This window comes from Blennius ocellaris, assembly GCF_963422515.1.
Source record: "Blennius ocellaris genome assembly, chromosome: 1".
Lineage (NCBI taxonomy): Eukaryota > Metazoa > Chordata > Actinopteri > Blenniiformes > Blenniidae > Blennius > Blennius ocellaris.
The window spans coordinates 16,802,692-16,819,972 of record NC_137650.1 but is presented as its reverse complement, the minus strand read 5'-3'; the positions used below and the strand labels follow the sequence as shown (position 1 = coordinate 16,819,972).

The 17,281-nt window shown below is 44.6% G+C and overlaps 1 protein-coding gene across 1 annotated transcript in view; it reads left to right on the top strand.

Moving 5' to 3' along the window:
- The window catches only part of LOC308132290 (neural-cadherin), a gene marked incomplete at both ends in the record, with an annotated part of 403,944 nt that overhangs the window by 218,356 nt on the left and 168,307 nt on the right, over window positions 1-17,281 (top strand). The window contains 6 exons of the mRNA XM_080499326.1: window positions 6,278-6,398; window positions 8,162-8,324; window positions 11,395-12,063; window positions 12,634-12,825; window positions 14,697-15,140; window positions 16,495-16,825. Of these exons, the coding sequence (XP_080355452.1) occupies window positions 6,278-6,398; window positions 8,162-8,324; window positions 11,395-12,063; window positions 12,634-12,825; window positions 14,697-15,140; window positions 16,495-16,825 (1,920 nt within the window). The remainder of the gene's footprint in view (window positions 1-6,277; window positions 6,399-8,161; window positions 8,325-11,394; window positions 12,064-12,633; window positions 12,826-14,696; window positions 15,141-16,494; window positions 16,826-17,281) is intronic.

Sequence of the window (17,281 nt, the reverse complement as noted above, 5' to 3'; positions counted from 1 at the left end):
CCAGACGGAGCGCGGAGAGAGGACCCCCCCCAGGCCAGAGGGGCCCACAGGAGAAGGATAAAGGGTGCAGAGCCCCGGGCCCCGACCGAGCCGCCAAGCCGGGACCGGCCAGCGCAGCGCCCCCAGGCTACACGGGCAGGGAGCCCCCCGGCCCCGACAGCGGAGCCCGCCGCACCCCCGGGGGCCATCCCCCCACCATCCCCCCAACCCCCGGCGGGAAAGAGAAGGCCCCAGCCGCCGAGCCCCAGACCAGCCCCCCCCCCCCCCCCCCCCAGACCAGGAAGAGTGAAGGCCCAGCCAGGCCCGGCCGGAGGACAGCCACCCCCCCCACCCCATCACCTACCGTATTTTCTGCCCTATAAGGCGCACAGGGTTATAAGGCGCACCTACATTGATTGACATAATTTACAACTTCATTCATATATAAGGCGCACCGCCCTATAAGGCGCATGGAACAGACCAGTGGTCAGCAACATTTATAACTCAAAGCCATAAGGTTACATTTTCCATTGCTTCTAACACCCAGAGAGGTGCACACACTTTATTTTGATAGTCCTACCTGCAGCCTATGCCAGTACCACACTACACACAAAACCTTCTTCACTACTGGTTGACAACTTACAACTACCGGTAATAATAATAATAATAATAAACTAAACTATATGAACTAAGCAACAAAAACACAACACAACACAATTATTACCGACACCACAAACCAAATAGAACCCCCAATAATTGCATTTAAAACACCACAAACAGCTGCAATGAATTATGGGAGTTTCTATCGGCTGCACTGAGGAGCTCAGGTTGAATTTGTCGCTGCAAGGCATGATGTCCCATCATGCCTTGCAGCGACAAATTCATGTTTTGTGTTGTTGGAGGTTATTGTGGCTCGTTGTTGGGCTTGGTGTTGATTGTGTTTATGCTGTGTTTTTGTTCCCCAGTTTAGGGAGTAATTATTTCATCTAGTTTATTTTGGTTTGTTAGAACGTTGGTGTGCAACCATGAGTGATTAAGGTGTTGTGCGGAGTCTCGTCCACACTGAAGATCTGGTTGCAAAGTTAGAGTTGTCAAAATAAAAGCTTCTAGTTGTTCAGCTGTCAAATAGCAGCCTGGAGTAGAACAATCGTCCATATATAAGGCGCACCGGGCTATAAGGCGCACTGGCAGCTTTTAAGAAAATTTGAGGTATTTAGGTGCGCCTTATAGGGCGGAAAATACGGTAATCCCAGCCCACCCACACACTCACACCCAAGCATACGCATACACACACACAGACATACATACACACCCACACAGATACACACACCAAGCATACACATACACACACAGACATACATATCTACATATATACAGACATACGTACATACATTTATTTGGTTGGGAGGGGGGTGCCCCCCACTCCCCAGGCCGCCAGCCAGGCCCCCACCAGGCCACTACGGGATCTCGTCCTCCACCAGTCCAACCGTGAATAGGGAGGGAGAACCACTACCCAGCCCCCCCGGAGGTGCCACGCCCAAGCTAGCGTGCCCCCCGCACTCCAGCCGCACCCGCCCCGGAACACGGCGGGGCCACAGCGGGAGGTGCTGGGGGGAGCCCCCACCCCCCCCCTCCACCCTGTGGGGTGTTGGGTGCATGTGGATGTGTGTATTTGTGTTTTGAAGAGGTGGTGCAATGTGTGTGTCTAGGGTGCGGTTTAAAATTGAGGGGTAGCGGGGGCCCGGGTGTTCTACCGCTGCCCAGCGGCAGAACCCCGAAAGCCAGCTGAACCCCTCAAGACCCTGCGTGCCTAAGTGTAGTTAAAATTGTGGGCGGCGCAAAGTCGGGGGAGGGGCAGACCACAGTTAAGTGGCCTGGACCCCCCACCCTAGGCCCCGTCCACTGGCCCCTATTGTTGAATGAGGTATGGTAAGGTAAGGTAGGAGGGGCTGAGAGGGAGAAGGTCCCCCCATCGCTAGGACTTAGCCCAGCTGGACCCCCCGCACCATCCCGCCCCACCCCGAAGCGGCCGGTCTGGAACACGGGGACCAACACCCACTCCGACAAGGCACCACAAGAGGACCCGGACAGGAAGCCCCCCACCCCACCCGACGGCCGAAGAGCAGAGTCTAAGACCCGCATGGCCCGGCACGAGTCCGGCCGGAGGCCAGCGGCTAGGGAGCGTAAACCCCCCCCACACACACTCACATACTCTCATACACATACACACACCCATAATTATATATAAATTACACACCCCCACACGCACATACACTTACGCTCACATTCACCGTCCCCCCACACACACAAACACACGTAGACACTTACACACACCTACCCATACAGACCAATCCACACTCGTACCCCCCCCCCCCCCCACACACACACACACACACACACACACACACACACCCCCGGCCCCTGTCCCATAAAACCCCCCCCCGGGGGTCATCTCCAGTCAGCTGTCCATCCAAACCCGGAGCCCCTACTGCCCTCCATCTCCCCCTGATCCAGGGGTGAGCGGGACCCGGAGCCCGGCAGCAGGGGCCACCCCCGCCCCAGCGAGGGGAGGGAGGCGGAGGGAGGACCCACCCCCGGCGCCGCAGCGGGCACCCCCAACAGGACCGGGAGGGCACCCAGCCCCCAAGGCCCCGAGACCCCACACCCGCCCGCTCCGGCCAGGCAACCCGGCCGGGGCCCGACGCCCAGCACCTCCACCCCACCCCAGCAGAGCCACCCCCCACCCAGAGCCGATCCCCCCCACACCCACCCCCTGGTGATTGGCTTTTCTAAAAACATTGGAAAAACTGGCCTGAAAGCTCGGCCTAATCCGTATTCCTGCTTACAAATGTTATATCTCATTTTACTACAGCCAGCAGGAGTCTAAAGTAAGGTCATTATCACCTACTGAGATGTTAAGAAGCCACAGTGTGTGCTTCTTTTTCTTTTTAGTTTTGGTTGCACATCAAATGGAAGCTGATGAAGGATGAGGAAAGATGATTTGTTTACAAAGCCAAAATTACATTACAGTGCTTTGAGTAACATCATGAAAGTATTTGAAGAACAAGTTACAAAAAATGATCATTGAACTTTATCCGTTTTTAATATACCATGAAAATAGGTAACTCTACATGTTTTTGTTCAGTGCCAATCAGTATAACCTAAAATGATCAGCATGAGACACTGAGGCCCCATCTGCACGGCAACATTTTCAACTGAAAACACAATTCTTTCTGCTCTTGATATTTTGTCAAAACATAATTCACAGTCTGTCTCAAACCGTGGGCATTCCCCTTCTCTCATCTTCCTGCTGCTAATGTTGGTGATGGATGACGTCACGTAGCACTCACTCAGTTGTATCTGGGATCTTTTACAAGTACTATCTGACCTAATACCGGTATCGATGCATCCCCGAGTTTTGTAGTTCTCAGCCGTTTTGCTGTGACTTCTTTTACTGTCTGTATTTCCTCCACCTGTATCTCTGAACAACATCCAACAGATTGGAGCTTATCTTCATACAATGCCTGACACTGGTATCAATATCAGTACCGGTGCACCCCGACCTGCGACCTAACATCTAAGCTAATTTCATCACCTAGCTCATTATGACTTTTATTTGCAAAATTCTTTATCTTATTAGCTCTTCTGTTTCTTTTATTTTTCCTCAGATCAAACACATTATCACGTCAGTCATGTATTCGTCATAAAATCTGAACTATAAACTTTATGTTTAGTGCATCTATCTGCTGTGCGTGCGTTTTACTTGTGACTCTCCTCCCTGCCCTGCCTTCACACTATGGTTTCAGTAAAGTTCAGTACCGAGGGAGATGAAAGCGTTTCTCGCACTGCACTACTGGGAAAAAACATTAATTTTCCCTCCATTTGTTTGTTTATTCTAACTGCTGTATTACTCCCCATGTTCTTTCTTTTCCCCTTTGGGTTTCTGCGGTTTTCTAAATACTTAAGAGATTCATACAACGAGAGAGAGAGAGAGAGAGAGAGAGAGAGAGAAGAAGTGAGAAGAGATGCAATTGCATATATCCCCTGATGTCTCATTTAAAATGAAAACAGATGGACGGTACAAAACGATCTGGATTAGAGCATTCTCCTCTCTCCTTCCTTGACTTTCATCTTGCTAATAAGCTCTGAATCTCAGCGCGTCTTCAGAGGTTTCTACTCCCCCTTTCATATTAACATTAGGTCTGGAAGATTCAGCGGTGATTGAGATGCAGACCTTGGCTTTAGGAGTGATTGCATTGAGGGGCAACATTTTGTTGATCAGCATTTGATCGACTTTCATAAAATTGCTTGGAGGGGAAAAAGAAGCATTATGATAGATGGATGAAAGCTTGAGCAGATTTAGGCCTACCTTAAACAATGGACTATTCCACAGTTCAACATTAATAATAGTACATTGGTAATGTTCACAAGACAGCGTTTTCAAGTTAAAATGCAAAACTCCGGTTTTGTTTTTAGTGTGTGTTTACATGGCAATAGTGCACAGAGTCACAGAAAATGCAACTATTTCAAAATGCTCCATCTCCATGGAAACGGAGGAAACACAACTTATAGAAAATGCTCAGACACTGTCAGATGTGTTTTTTTCTGCTTTGCCTCGAACAAATCGCCTCCTAACTTTGTGAATCTGATTAATAATTCAAATCAACTTTTTTTTTATATAGCGCCAGATACAATAACACATGCATTTTTGATTCACGAAAGTTTCGTGTTTATGATATACTGCATACATTGTGGGCCTGTTGAGCAGCCTTTGTTGTAAATAAATTGTCACATTGTGGGACCGAATCAGAGTTTATAACTCTTCAGAATCACAGTGAGAGATATTTAGAGATATTTTACCCATTTAAACAGTTTAAGTCATAAATCATGAAATATTTACCAATTTTATATTTTTCACACATAGGTATCTAGCTTAACGCTGTGTGTTTGCGTGTTTTGCAGGAAGCAGCCCAATTGTTTATTCTGTCAATCTTACCGCTTCTGTTGTCAGTGTAAACACTTGTGACTCAGTCCTATCTGTAGACTCCAGAAAACAATTTATTCTGTAGATATGGCAGTACCTGCAATGAAAGGCAGCAGATCAATGACTTGCATTGGTGCTTTTTTCCACTGCACGACAATTAGCTGAAACTACGGTGTTTATCCTCTTTTGTTCACACAACCTTGCACTGATTGACTGAATATCTTTTATGACATATCAATACAAAGCAATCGATGGTGCTCCACCAAAGTGTTAATTCTGACAGATGACAGTACCAGGGGCAAATATTTTATTATTTTAAGGGTCTGAGAGTTGATTTATTTATTCAAATTTTTTATCACAGGTTTGAATGTCTTGGGTGTTAAGCCACAACTTTTTTTTGTATACTTCGACCCAGTGCAAAGTCCTGCACTATGTGTACTCATGCCTGGTATTGGACCGATACCAGAGTATCCAAGTATCAGTATCAGTGCACCTCTAATTACAGCCATTTCTAATTATGTACACTTTGACGACATCAAAATGGCTCCACGTAGTTGCAAATTGAGCTTTTTCTTTCAATCTGTTTGTGGTTGCAAGTTGTTCTGGTTTTAGATTAAATACATTTCAGAGGTTCTAATCACTTTCTTGGTTTACCTTGTGAACATCGATCCGGTTTGTGGCAAATGAGGTCTCATTTGAACTATTTACTACGGCCATAGTGTGGATGCACAGCTGCAGTGTTTCTGCCATATCCAAGGAGATGGTATCGCAGTGTTATGAAAAAGTTCCACCTCTTCAGTGACTCTAAGTACCATTGTCATTTAAACGGATACTCGACACGCAACTGAAATGTTCCATTTTCACCTTAAAACACAGTGTAAACTGGACCTTAAATCATAAATGTTTGTTTCCCCTAATTTTTTTAATTGTGTAAAATTATTACATGCATTAAAAATGATTACAAATTGTTCTGCATTATTTCAAGCAAAATCTATTTCAATATCATTTTTAAGCACAGTTTTGCTATAAATATTATTTCCCTCAATATCTTGTGTGTTAAAGACCAACCCGCCATGTTTAAAGACTCTCCATCATATTGAATCTCTATATCTGATTCTGTTATAAGAGCTTGAGCAGTCTGATGGCGCCAATACAATAAAATGGGCTCTTTGGGACCTTCGATGCAGCCATTATGCACATTCTGCAGAGAGAATCAGCCATGTTTAAGCCACTGCTCCAAAAACACTTAATTATACAGCGATTTGTCAGTATCCGGAATTCATTGGGGCTCCCTCGTGTCTCCCTGGTCTGTAGGTGGAAATGCGAAGCTGCGCTATCAGATCACATCAGGAAACACAGGAGGAGTGTTTGATGTGGAACCAGAAGTCGGCACCATCTTCATCGCCCAGCCTCTGGACTATGAACAAAACAAAAGGTGAGGACACACTCGGATGATGATTCTTTGAGATTTTACTCGACATGTTTGATGATACAAACTAATGTCCAGCGAGGTCAAGTTTTTGCTCCCACAATGCAATCATTTTATTATCTGATATAAAGTTGTGACCACCAGATCCTTGATCCTGTAGGTTCTGGTGGGTTTGATTTATTGATGTCTGGATCATTTGAAGGTCAGGTACACACGAGAACCAGTTTTACTTGCTGCACACATGTACCAGTCAGTTGCAAGGAGGGATGTTTGCGGCTTTATGTGCGTCAAAGAAACATCCTCACGATGACAAGAGTCAATACGTCCCAGTCACTCATTTTCTAAAGCACCAGGGTCCTTCTTCTAATAACGCAACCCTGGTCCTGTAGGGGACGTGTCCTGCATGGTTCAGGTCTTTGCAACACACCTGATCCCAATGAGGGCTGTTAGAGTTTGCTGAAAAGACTTTGTTGGCCAACACTCATTTTATTAGTAAGTTTCAAAGAACACAAAACCTGGAGATTACAGAAACAAATGCTGGGACAGGGGAACACAAGCCACGTAGACGCACAAGACAAAAGGTTCCCTGATATATACCACAGACACCAGGTGAAACATATCAGGACAGAGATCAGCAATCAGACATTATCAGGGAAACTGTTAGAAATAAAAAATTACGTAGGAAATTAAATGTGCAACCTGACAGAAGCACCTTGTTGAGCGTAATGGTGACATTAGACTCAGTTGCATTAAGGGAGGTAAATATTTAAATCATGCAATACAGAGGCATTCTGGTTCATAACATCCACAGGTGAGCTCATCCTCCTTGTCCAATAGTGATGGAGTGATTCATCCGATCACGTCATGTTCAACTAGTTTCTGTGCACAAAGCAACTTCAAACTGTGCAGCTCTGCAGACCAAGTTCTTTTTCTGCACCCTGAACTGCATCTACAACACTACAGTAGATTTTCTGCTGGATCAATCCACATAACCCAGCATACACTCATGTGATGTGTCAGTGTTCCTCGGATGCCTATGACCTTGTTGCAGGTTCACTGGTTCCATTTCCTCTCACTGGGTTTTGGCATGTTCTGATTATTACAGCTCAGGTTTGCCCCCCCAGAGCTGCACAGTTAAAGCTGTTTTGTAGCCACCACAGCCTGACCTTTGTCCATGTTGCTCACATCTTGTGTTTGACCATTTTTCATCTTGAGACACATCAGCTTCGAGGACTAAATATTGAATTGCTGGCATATGGACATCTTCCAATGTATGTGTGAGGCCACATTTACATGTACCCAGTTTAAAAAAAAAAAAAAAAATACAGATTTTTCCCTCTCTATGTTTAAAAAAAAAAAATGTCCTTCCACTGACCCATATATGCAGCTGGTTCAGAGCTGCTGTTAGTATGCCAAACCTGTAGGGGCCAGTGTAGCAAGAAGCATGAAGCCATGATAGCCAATCAGAATCCTGGAAAAAAAAAACAGGAAGTTACAAATTGTGATGTAAATATCCACCTACCTGCCTTTAGATGCAAACAGAGACATGGATGTTATCCAGATCTCCACTGTGGCCGGAGTTTTCAGGAATAATCATTTGTGGTGAGTCGTAGATGCTTTTATGTATAAATGCGCGGCCAAAACACAGAGAAATATTACTGTTATTTCAGAAACCCAGGTACGTGTAAACGTGGCCTTGGACTGTTTCCATGAAGTTAATATAAGAAAGAATGTTTATTTTGTGTGTTCTTAATAACATTTTCTCTCAGGTACAAGCTCCATGTCCTGGCTTCAGATGGGAAGTGGGAAGATTACACCACGGTGACGGTGAATGTGGTGAACAAGAACGACGAGGCTCCAGTGTTCACTGTCAACGAGTACTACGGCAGTGTGACCGAGGAGCTGGACGGATCACCGGTGTTTGTCTTACAGGTACACTCCAACCAACTTCAGTCCACATCAGGGATGGGCCACTCATTTTCCAGCAGAGCTAAAGGGCCACACAATTCCTACTTCTGAGCTACATAAATAGAACTTCATGTTTTCATTGTATTCTTTTCTTTTCTAATGACCTGATTACTTCATATATTTTTTGTTTTACCACTCCAGGAAATTAATCCCATCTTAAAACCAGAGATCTTAGATGATTGATTCATGAAATCTGTTCACAGCAGAACAAACTAGTTCTAAATGCAATACTATTGATGAAAATACACCGCATCAAGTCCATCCATCCATCCATTGTCTGCCGCTTATCCGGGGCCGGGTCGCGGAGGCAGCAGTCTGAGCAGAGTTGCCCAGACTTCCCTCACCCCAGACACTTCCTCCAGCTCTTCCGGTGGCACCCCAAGGTGTTCCCAGGCCAGCCGAGAGACATAGTCCCTCCAGCGTGTCCTGGGTCTGCCCCGAGGCCTCCTACCGGAGGGACATGCCCGGAACACCTCCCTAGGGAGGCGTCCGGGGGGGCATCCGAAATAGGTGCCAGAGCCACCTCAGCTGGCTCCTCTCGATGTGGAGGAGCAGCGGCTCTACTCTGAGCTCCTCCCTGGTGACTGAGCTCCTCACCCTATCTCTAAGGGTGCGCCCAGCCACCCTACGAAGGAAGCTCATTTCAGCCGCTTGTATCCGGGATCTCGTTCTTTCGGTCATGACCCATAGTTCATGACCATAGGTGAGGGTAGGAACGAAGATCGACCGGTAAATCGAGAGCTTCGCTTTTTAGCTCAGCTCCTTCTTCACCATGACGGACCGATACAACGTCCGCATAACTGCAGACGCTGCACCGATCCGCCTGTCGATCTCACGCTCCATCTTTCCCCCACTCGTGAACAAGTGGGGGAATGACCGCATCAAGTCAAATATTTTATTTCATAATGTTTGTCTTTAAACCTTGTTCTGGACTGTATTTAGGCATGATTTTAGACCTGGTTTAGACTGTTTTTAGTCCTGGTATGAAGCTGTATTTAGACCTGGTTTGATAATGCATTTTGACCAGGTTTTTGACTGCGTTTAGATCTATTTAGACCTGGATTATCATTGTATTTAGACCTGAGTTTAGACTGTATTTAGACCTGGGTTTAGACTGTATTTAGACTTGGATGATGATTTTATTTAGAACTGGTTTTAGACTGCGTTGAGACCTGGTTTAGGACTGTATTTAGATCTTGTTTTAGGCCAATGAGGCCAATGTGTCAACTGTCATTATAAGGTACAACAATGCAGATATTCGTCATCTGTTTTGGAAAGGGACATAAACATTGTTTTCAAGCACCTCTTGGCACTAATGTGAGCCTGAAGGTGAGCCTGATCTCGATAAAGTCGACAGAATCTTGGAACAAGGCGGCACCTGGGCATTTGTCACCTGATAGCTTGAAATAAGAGCTGCTTCTCGCCTTACCTCATGCTTCTGTCATTTGAGACCACACTGAAATGTCACACATCGTCTTTGGAGATGATTTTACATCGCAAATAAGAGCGATGGCTGAAAAAGTGAACACGTAACAAAGCAGCTGGGGGCTACCGCCTCCCTCCCAATCATCAAAAACTATTACTGTAATACCATGCAGCACACTGGTGACCTACTATTACAACATTTATCACAGTTACTGTTAAGCTTTTGAAAACACTTGTCGAATTTCTGAGGCAGCTATTACCTTTTTGCTTTAGCAAACATTATCGATAAATAGTGCCGTAATGAAGCTTGAATTAAAACTTTTACGGTTCGTTGATGTGTTGCAGAGTATATGGTGAAAATGTTGATATTTTCACAAAACCAAATAATTACTATCGTTCCAATCTCAACATGAGGCCACGTTTAATGAAACCTTCTGGTGCAAAATACGATGAAACGAATAAACAACTTCTCCTCTAGCTGTTGCATTCTGGGTGTTTGTACAAACTCCCCCTGACCGCATGGCTTTGAGGCTAGTTTGATAGCGACCATGTTCCTGGATTTCATGTCAGTATCACGATACCTCAGCTTGGGTCTTGGTGCCGATTTTTATTTGCTCTCAAGAAATAGAAATCAATGTTTTATTTGAAATGTTTACCATTTATGTGGTGGTTTGACTGGGTGGAGCCTCTTGCAGGCCTATAACCAGTCTAACCAACTGTTAGACCGGTTGGTTTTTTGCCAACTTCTCCGTCATCATTTTTCATTAATTCATTAATTCGTTAGTTGTTGCCTTGCTGAATCCTACATCAAATAATATACACATAAACACTATCAAGTAACAGGTAAAGATAATTATTAAATAAGTCTCTATTTCCAAGTACAAATCACTAAGAGTGCTTGTCAGTCAGAGCCACGGTGTCAATATTTTAAGTTTGCTTCTTTTGCTTTCTTGCTCACAATTTGAAAAAAGAAGATCCCAATGTATGGCTTGTGACATGTTTGCATAACCCACAACTAAATAGTAATAACTTCTGCCGACATTAATGCTAAATGTATTGATTCAAAAAGCCTGCCTTCATGTAGTAACATTTCTACCTCGTAGCCTAATTTTATTCCGACAGATTGTGGTGAAATTCATGAAAAGTCCTTTAGTGTAAGGCTGACATAAAACATGCAGGGCAGTGCTCCCCCAGGGCCAGCATTGAGAATTACTGTTCCACATTAAAAATACATGTCTTTGTCATTAACAGAGTCTATATCATCTGAGACAGGACTTATTCATAGTACGCCTGCTGTTTCACCTCTTTTCATATGAGAGAACATGTTTTCAGTCAAATCCAGCTCCACATCTCTCTGCAATTATTTAGTTAAGTTGAAAGGCCATCGGCCTGCCAAGGGCGCAATTACTGCTAATGTCTTTTGGATGAGTGAGAAGGAGCAGATGGGAAAATAAAGACAGAAGAGGTGAAGTTTGAGGTTAAAACGACCTTATTTATCGACTTGACAGTTCATAATTGTTTTCGGTCACTTCGACGAAGCAACACTTGTATGGGTAATTAGTGGGAGAAATAAACGCCAGTCATTACACTCTGTCTCTCCCTATGGCAGGTAACGGCGTCTGACCCAGATAAGGATGCTGACCAGGAGGCCCTGCGTTACTCCCTCCATGGCCAGGGTGCCGAGAGCGAATTCATAATTGATGAGGTCACTGGAAAGATCTATGCCCAGCGGACTCTGGACCGGGAGGAGCGTGCCGTTTGGCGTTTCGTGGTCCTGGCTACAGATGAGGGTGGTGAAGGTTTGACGGGCTTCACCGACGTCATCATCAACGTGTGGGACATCAACGATAACGCGCCCATCTTCACCTGCGCCCCCAGCTGCCACGGGGATGTGACAGAGAACTCCGTGGTGGGGACATCCGTGATGGAGATGACGGCGACCGACCTGGACGACTCCGCCGTGGGGCAGAACGCGGTGCTCTCGTACAGGATGGTCGGTATTCTGGATGGCACCAACATGGAGGTGGGAGGAGTGCCGACCTTCACAGAGATGTTCACCATCAACCCCACCACAGGGACCATCACGGTGGGCATGGGCGGTCTCGACAGAGAGCAGGTGGAGTCCTACCTCTTGTTAGTGGAGGCCAGGGATGGGGGAGGTATGACAGGAACTGGTACCGTCACGGTTCACATTAAAGACGTGAACGATCACGCTCCAAGATTCATGGATCACTCATGCCAGGCCAGGATCTCTGAGAACGCTGAGCCAAATGCAGAGGTGAGTCTTTAGTGGCTTTGTTGTGCATTACGACACCGGTTTCGCACAGACACAATCATTCACACACTCAGAATGGCATGCAAATATTCACACACCATTGGGAGAAAATTGAGACCACATTCATTGAGGTTCTGTTTTCTTTTTTCTGAAATGAAAATTTTTCAGAAACAAACATGCAAAAACTCTGTATTTTCACTTCTCATCCTTGTCATGGAAACATTATTATTGCAAAATGTTCTAATTTCACCTTTAACCATAGCATTTTGTGGTGGTTGTTTACAAATCATTGAGTTTCTCAGAGAGATGATGCACCACAAAGCACTACAACGTCATGATAAAATTTGACCTTGCAGAACTAGAAACCACTGAAGTCATACTTGTGGGCCATCTTTAAGTAGCTCCAGTGTGAATCAGCATGCCATCTGTGCACCATCTAACAATCAAGTAAAAGAACAAACAAAAATATATAAAAATGAGCCACAACTTCTGTAGTTCACTGAATCTCTCAGAAGAATTTGACTTCTTAAGTGATGCAGACTCTATTCACAAGATCCAACTGCTTGATCTCAGGTCCTGGAGCTGGCTGCAGAGGACAGAGACACTGGAGAAAATGCCCAGCTGACCTTCAGCGTTGTGGCTGGAGATCAGGAGCAGAAGTTCTTCATGGTCAGTCACAAGCAGGAGCAGCACGGCACCCTGCGACTCAAGAAACGTCTGGACTATGAGCGGCACAGTGAGCAGAGATTCAACCTGACACTGAAAGTATGTGGATGCTGGTCGATCAGTAACACTCATTGTGGTGGGAGTGGGAATGATTGAGTCGCTGGTATGCGTCTTGTATAAATGACTTGTGACAGAATGTGGTGCCTGAAGTTGGAAGTGTTAAAACTAGGATTTGAGGAGAAATCTCAATGTGCAACACGCTCAAATTAGCGTGTATCAATGTAAAGACCGACTGTAAGAACACAGTGGGGCTGCGTTACTGCCTCCGGTACTGTAACTGTGTTGAATTCAGAAGAAAATCTTTCAAAAACCCTAAAGCAACCCTCTTGGACTTGGGTGTGAAATACATTTTCCCAAATGCCCCATAAGAAAGCTCCTCTACTTTGGACGGTACAGCTAGAAATTCTGTTCAACATAGATGTAGATATTTCTTATGACTGTCGTCATTTCTGTGTTTTCTGTGTGCTTCTCCATGATGTGGCAATTAAGTACCGCATTTTCTGGACTATTGAGCGCACCTGAATATAAGCCGCAACTGCAAAATTAAAAAGAAAAAAAATCACTTTTAGGGCACGTTTTGGAGGGGCAGAAACACTCAGAACTGTATGTATCCACATGCGGAAGTAGAATCTGGCAGCATGAAGCCCATTAACCCGTAAAAATCAATAAATTTGCCGCATCATTATATAAGCAACAGAGTTCAAAGCATGTGAAAAACATAGCAGCTTATAGTCTGTCTGTGCCGTCCCAAAGACCTTCAAGGCCGAATCCACCAAGTACATCGGTACTTGAGGAGGGAAAGACGATTTTGCCAGTGGCAGAGTGGGTGAGAAGGGCGTGGTGTGGCGTAGCCATCTTTCAGTGTTCCTCAACTGGCATAGCGCAATCATTGTGTGCTTTGGAGTAGAATGAGCTGTGACTTTAAGTTAAACAGTTTTCTCTTGTTTATTTTAGACAAGGAGGCAAGACTGTGTATTTTGTTGTTTTGGTTTGGTAGGTGGTAAGTTGGATCCTTGAGACAATAGGGTGATTTTGTTTGTTATTTTGATAGAGCGCACTCCTTATTTGATTTATGCGTTTACCCCTGATTTGTTTACCCTTGTCACAATGAGCACGTTGTACATATATTAGCACTTTTTCCACTGATAAACTGTTTGGACCATTCAAGGATGGCAGTTATAGTGCATTCCAGTATAGGTTCCAGGTGTATTTCATGCACCATGTACGCCAGTACACCAATAATCTATCAATGCCTACAATTCTAAATACGGTTTTAAAAGTATTAATATATTTTTAAGAAATTCCCATTTTATGAACTATCCTTACCTAAACATGTGAATGTGAAATTTTAATAAAATAACTGTAATATCAACACAATTCTGTCTCAGCTCACCAGGTGCCTTACAACTTACAGATTTCACTGGGATTGTATTACACTATTTACATTGTTAAATCCAGAAAACATTTAGTCGCATGTAGCTGGAACTCAAATATATCAACATATTGTCAGCTAATTTACATTTTGATCAGAATAATTTGTCTAATTGTTGATATTATATTTAATGTCGACACATTTCTACATCAGTATAGTAATCCTGATAACCTGAACTGACTCATCACATAAGTGTGCCCCTCATGGTAAAATTAATACATTGCAGTTAATGTCATAACTTCTGTGACAGTTCTGGGCCACGGACCAGAGATTTGACGCCTGTGGTGTACACTGATCTCAATGGCCACATTTGGCTCTTGGGCTGCAGAATACCCAGGTCTGTTATAAATGGGAACAGGAAATGTTTAAATGATTTTAATTGTCCTCTAAATGTCTATTCCTCTGTTCTATTCCAACAGCATTCTTTATGTTTGGCTTGCCAATATTTTTTTTAACGCTTTTAACGTTCTCTTCCCAGGTGGAAGACTTGGACTTCTCCAGCCTCCTGCACTGTGTGGTGGAGGTTGAAGACTATAATGATCATGCTCCAGTCTTCATCCCACACTTCCTGTCACTTGCTCCGCTCCCCGAGGACATTAGTGTGGGAACAAGTGTGGCCCGTTTGGTAGCCAGTGACTCGGACTCGGGCCAGAACCGTGACATCACCTACAGTTTATCCAAGGAGTCGGACTCTGAAGGCCTATTCACTATCGACCAGTCGGGAGTGCTGTCGGTTGCGCGGCCTTTAGATCGTGAGAAGATATCACAGCATCATCTGGTCATCATCGCCACCGATCACGGTGTTCCACCTTTATCTGGCAGCGCAACGGTTCAGCTTCCACTGCTGGATGTAAATGATAACGGACCAGAGTTTGAAGCGGTGTACACACCGATAGTGTTTGAGAATGTGGCAGGACCACAGGTGAGTGTGACTTGGGCCCTGTTAACACAACAACGTTTCATGTGACAACACATAATTCATAAAGAAAATAGTGTTGCGTTTGTAGATCCAACCAATGGTGTCGTTTCAACGGACCCTACAAAAGTGAAGGCAATTTTATGGATACACTCATTTTCGTTGAGAGTCTTAATTTGATTTCGAACATTTTAAACATTATAAAAATCATTAGTTAAATTAGGGATGCATCGATGCCGTTATTCAGTTCAGTTCAGAAGGGGGGGGGGGACTGTAATGTGTCTGCACACACCTCCGAAAGTAGGGAGTTGTGCTACTGCCGGCCAGTATTAGGTCACGTCACCGTCATCTATGTCAGCAGCAGGTCGGCAAGAGAGGACGAGCGATGTTGGTGGTTTGGAGATTCTTTAATATTAATGAGAATGACAAAAGTAAGATAGACTGCAAATTATGCTCTGACAAACTAAAAGGGGAGGAGAAAGATAGTTGGTACAACGCCAGCAACTTATTTAACTCGAGACATTTGGACCAGCAGAGTTAGCCATGTTGCTCAGTGGTTTAAATGCCCAGTGGATCAGGAGGCTTTTACTCTGAGCCGTGCTACATGCTAAACATTTTCAGGGCTCACACACCAGTGATGCTACATGCTAAACATGATTGATATATCATTGATGCTTGACTGAGCTTGCTGTAAATCCTAATTTATGCTCTATACACAAACAATATGCGAAGTATATGCATTGCTGCAAATCACCTCTGCACTGGCTCTATTTATGCATTCGATGTGGCACAGAATGTGAGGAGAAGTACTGAGATCATGAGTCCTGTGAAGCCTGCAAATGATGCTGCGCCGGTTGGACAAAACTTTGTTGCCCACTTTATACATTCAGCCTCAGTCTGCTCCCTCCATTGCCAGCAGGACGTACAGGCCTGCAAGAGGAGCACATAACACATGCTACAGTCTTAGACCTCTCAATCACCAGTAAGATCTTTTGGAAAAGAGTGAAGATTATGAGGCAGAGCCATCTTTATGAAACCATTGGTAATAACTTAATAACTAACTGGAATTTTAAAGATAACCAAATGTCTTGATATTTTTAACAGATGTGTTGCAATGCTAATTCCAAGAAAACTACAAAGTGAAAGTTTAAGTGTGAGTTAAACATTATCTGAAATTTAAATGCATCAAATGCAAATAAAACATTTGGAATCAAAAGTTATTGTAATGGCATTTAATAAATCCTGGTATCGGTAGTCTGCATCAGCAAGTGGCTGAAAGTTTGTACTCGTACTTATCATTTAAAAAAGTTATCAGTACATCTCTACTAAACCTGCCTCGTCCACTTTCTCCCTTGTGTAGATAGTAAGAATGAATCAAACATCTACCCTCCTGCGAGCCGTTGACCCCGACTCTCCGGAGAACGGGCCGCCGTTTCACTTCACCGTCCCCGCTGAGTACCGCCACAGCAAAGACTTCTACCTTCAAGACAACCTCAACGGCACGGCGACGCTCACTGCTCTTAGGACCTTCGACCGCGAGCGCCAGAAGGAGTTTCTATTACCCATCGTCATGAGCGACAGCGGGCGTCCGGCCAAAACGGTGACCAGCACGCTAACCGTGACCATCGGTGACCAAAACGATCACGCACACGTAGCGGGGGAGAAGAAGATTTTCATCAATAGCCACAGAGGTGAGAGGATTATCTCCAGTGGGGTAGGCCAGGGTATATGGCATATACCCACTTATGTTTCAGTCAGCATTACTTACTGATGCACCATTCGGCAATATCCGTCTATTTATCTATTTTTTTATCTCCCGAGGATGACACAGCCATTACCCATCCTACTCTGCCTCTATTTGGCTTGTACTCGCAGGCTGCTGAGCCAATCAGAGGCAGAGTAGTACAGGTCATGATGAAGCAAATGATGGTAATTGATAAATTATACTGCAATTATGTGACACTGAGCAAATACTATGCTCAAATTTTCATGAAATCAAGTCTTTTTACATGCCGCAAATTGTGTTTCTGGGCTGCTTTAAAAGATGCCAAAAATAGAGAATATATCCACTTCTCCAGGGAGCACTACAGCACTGGTTCGCTCTCATGCTAGACTGTTCCCTTCAAAGACAGAAACATTATGAACAA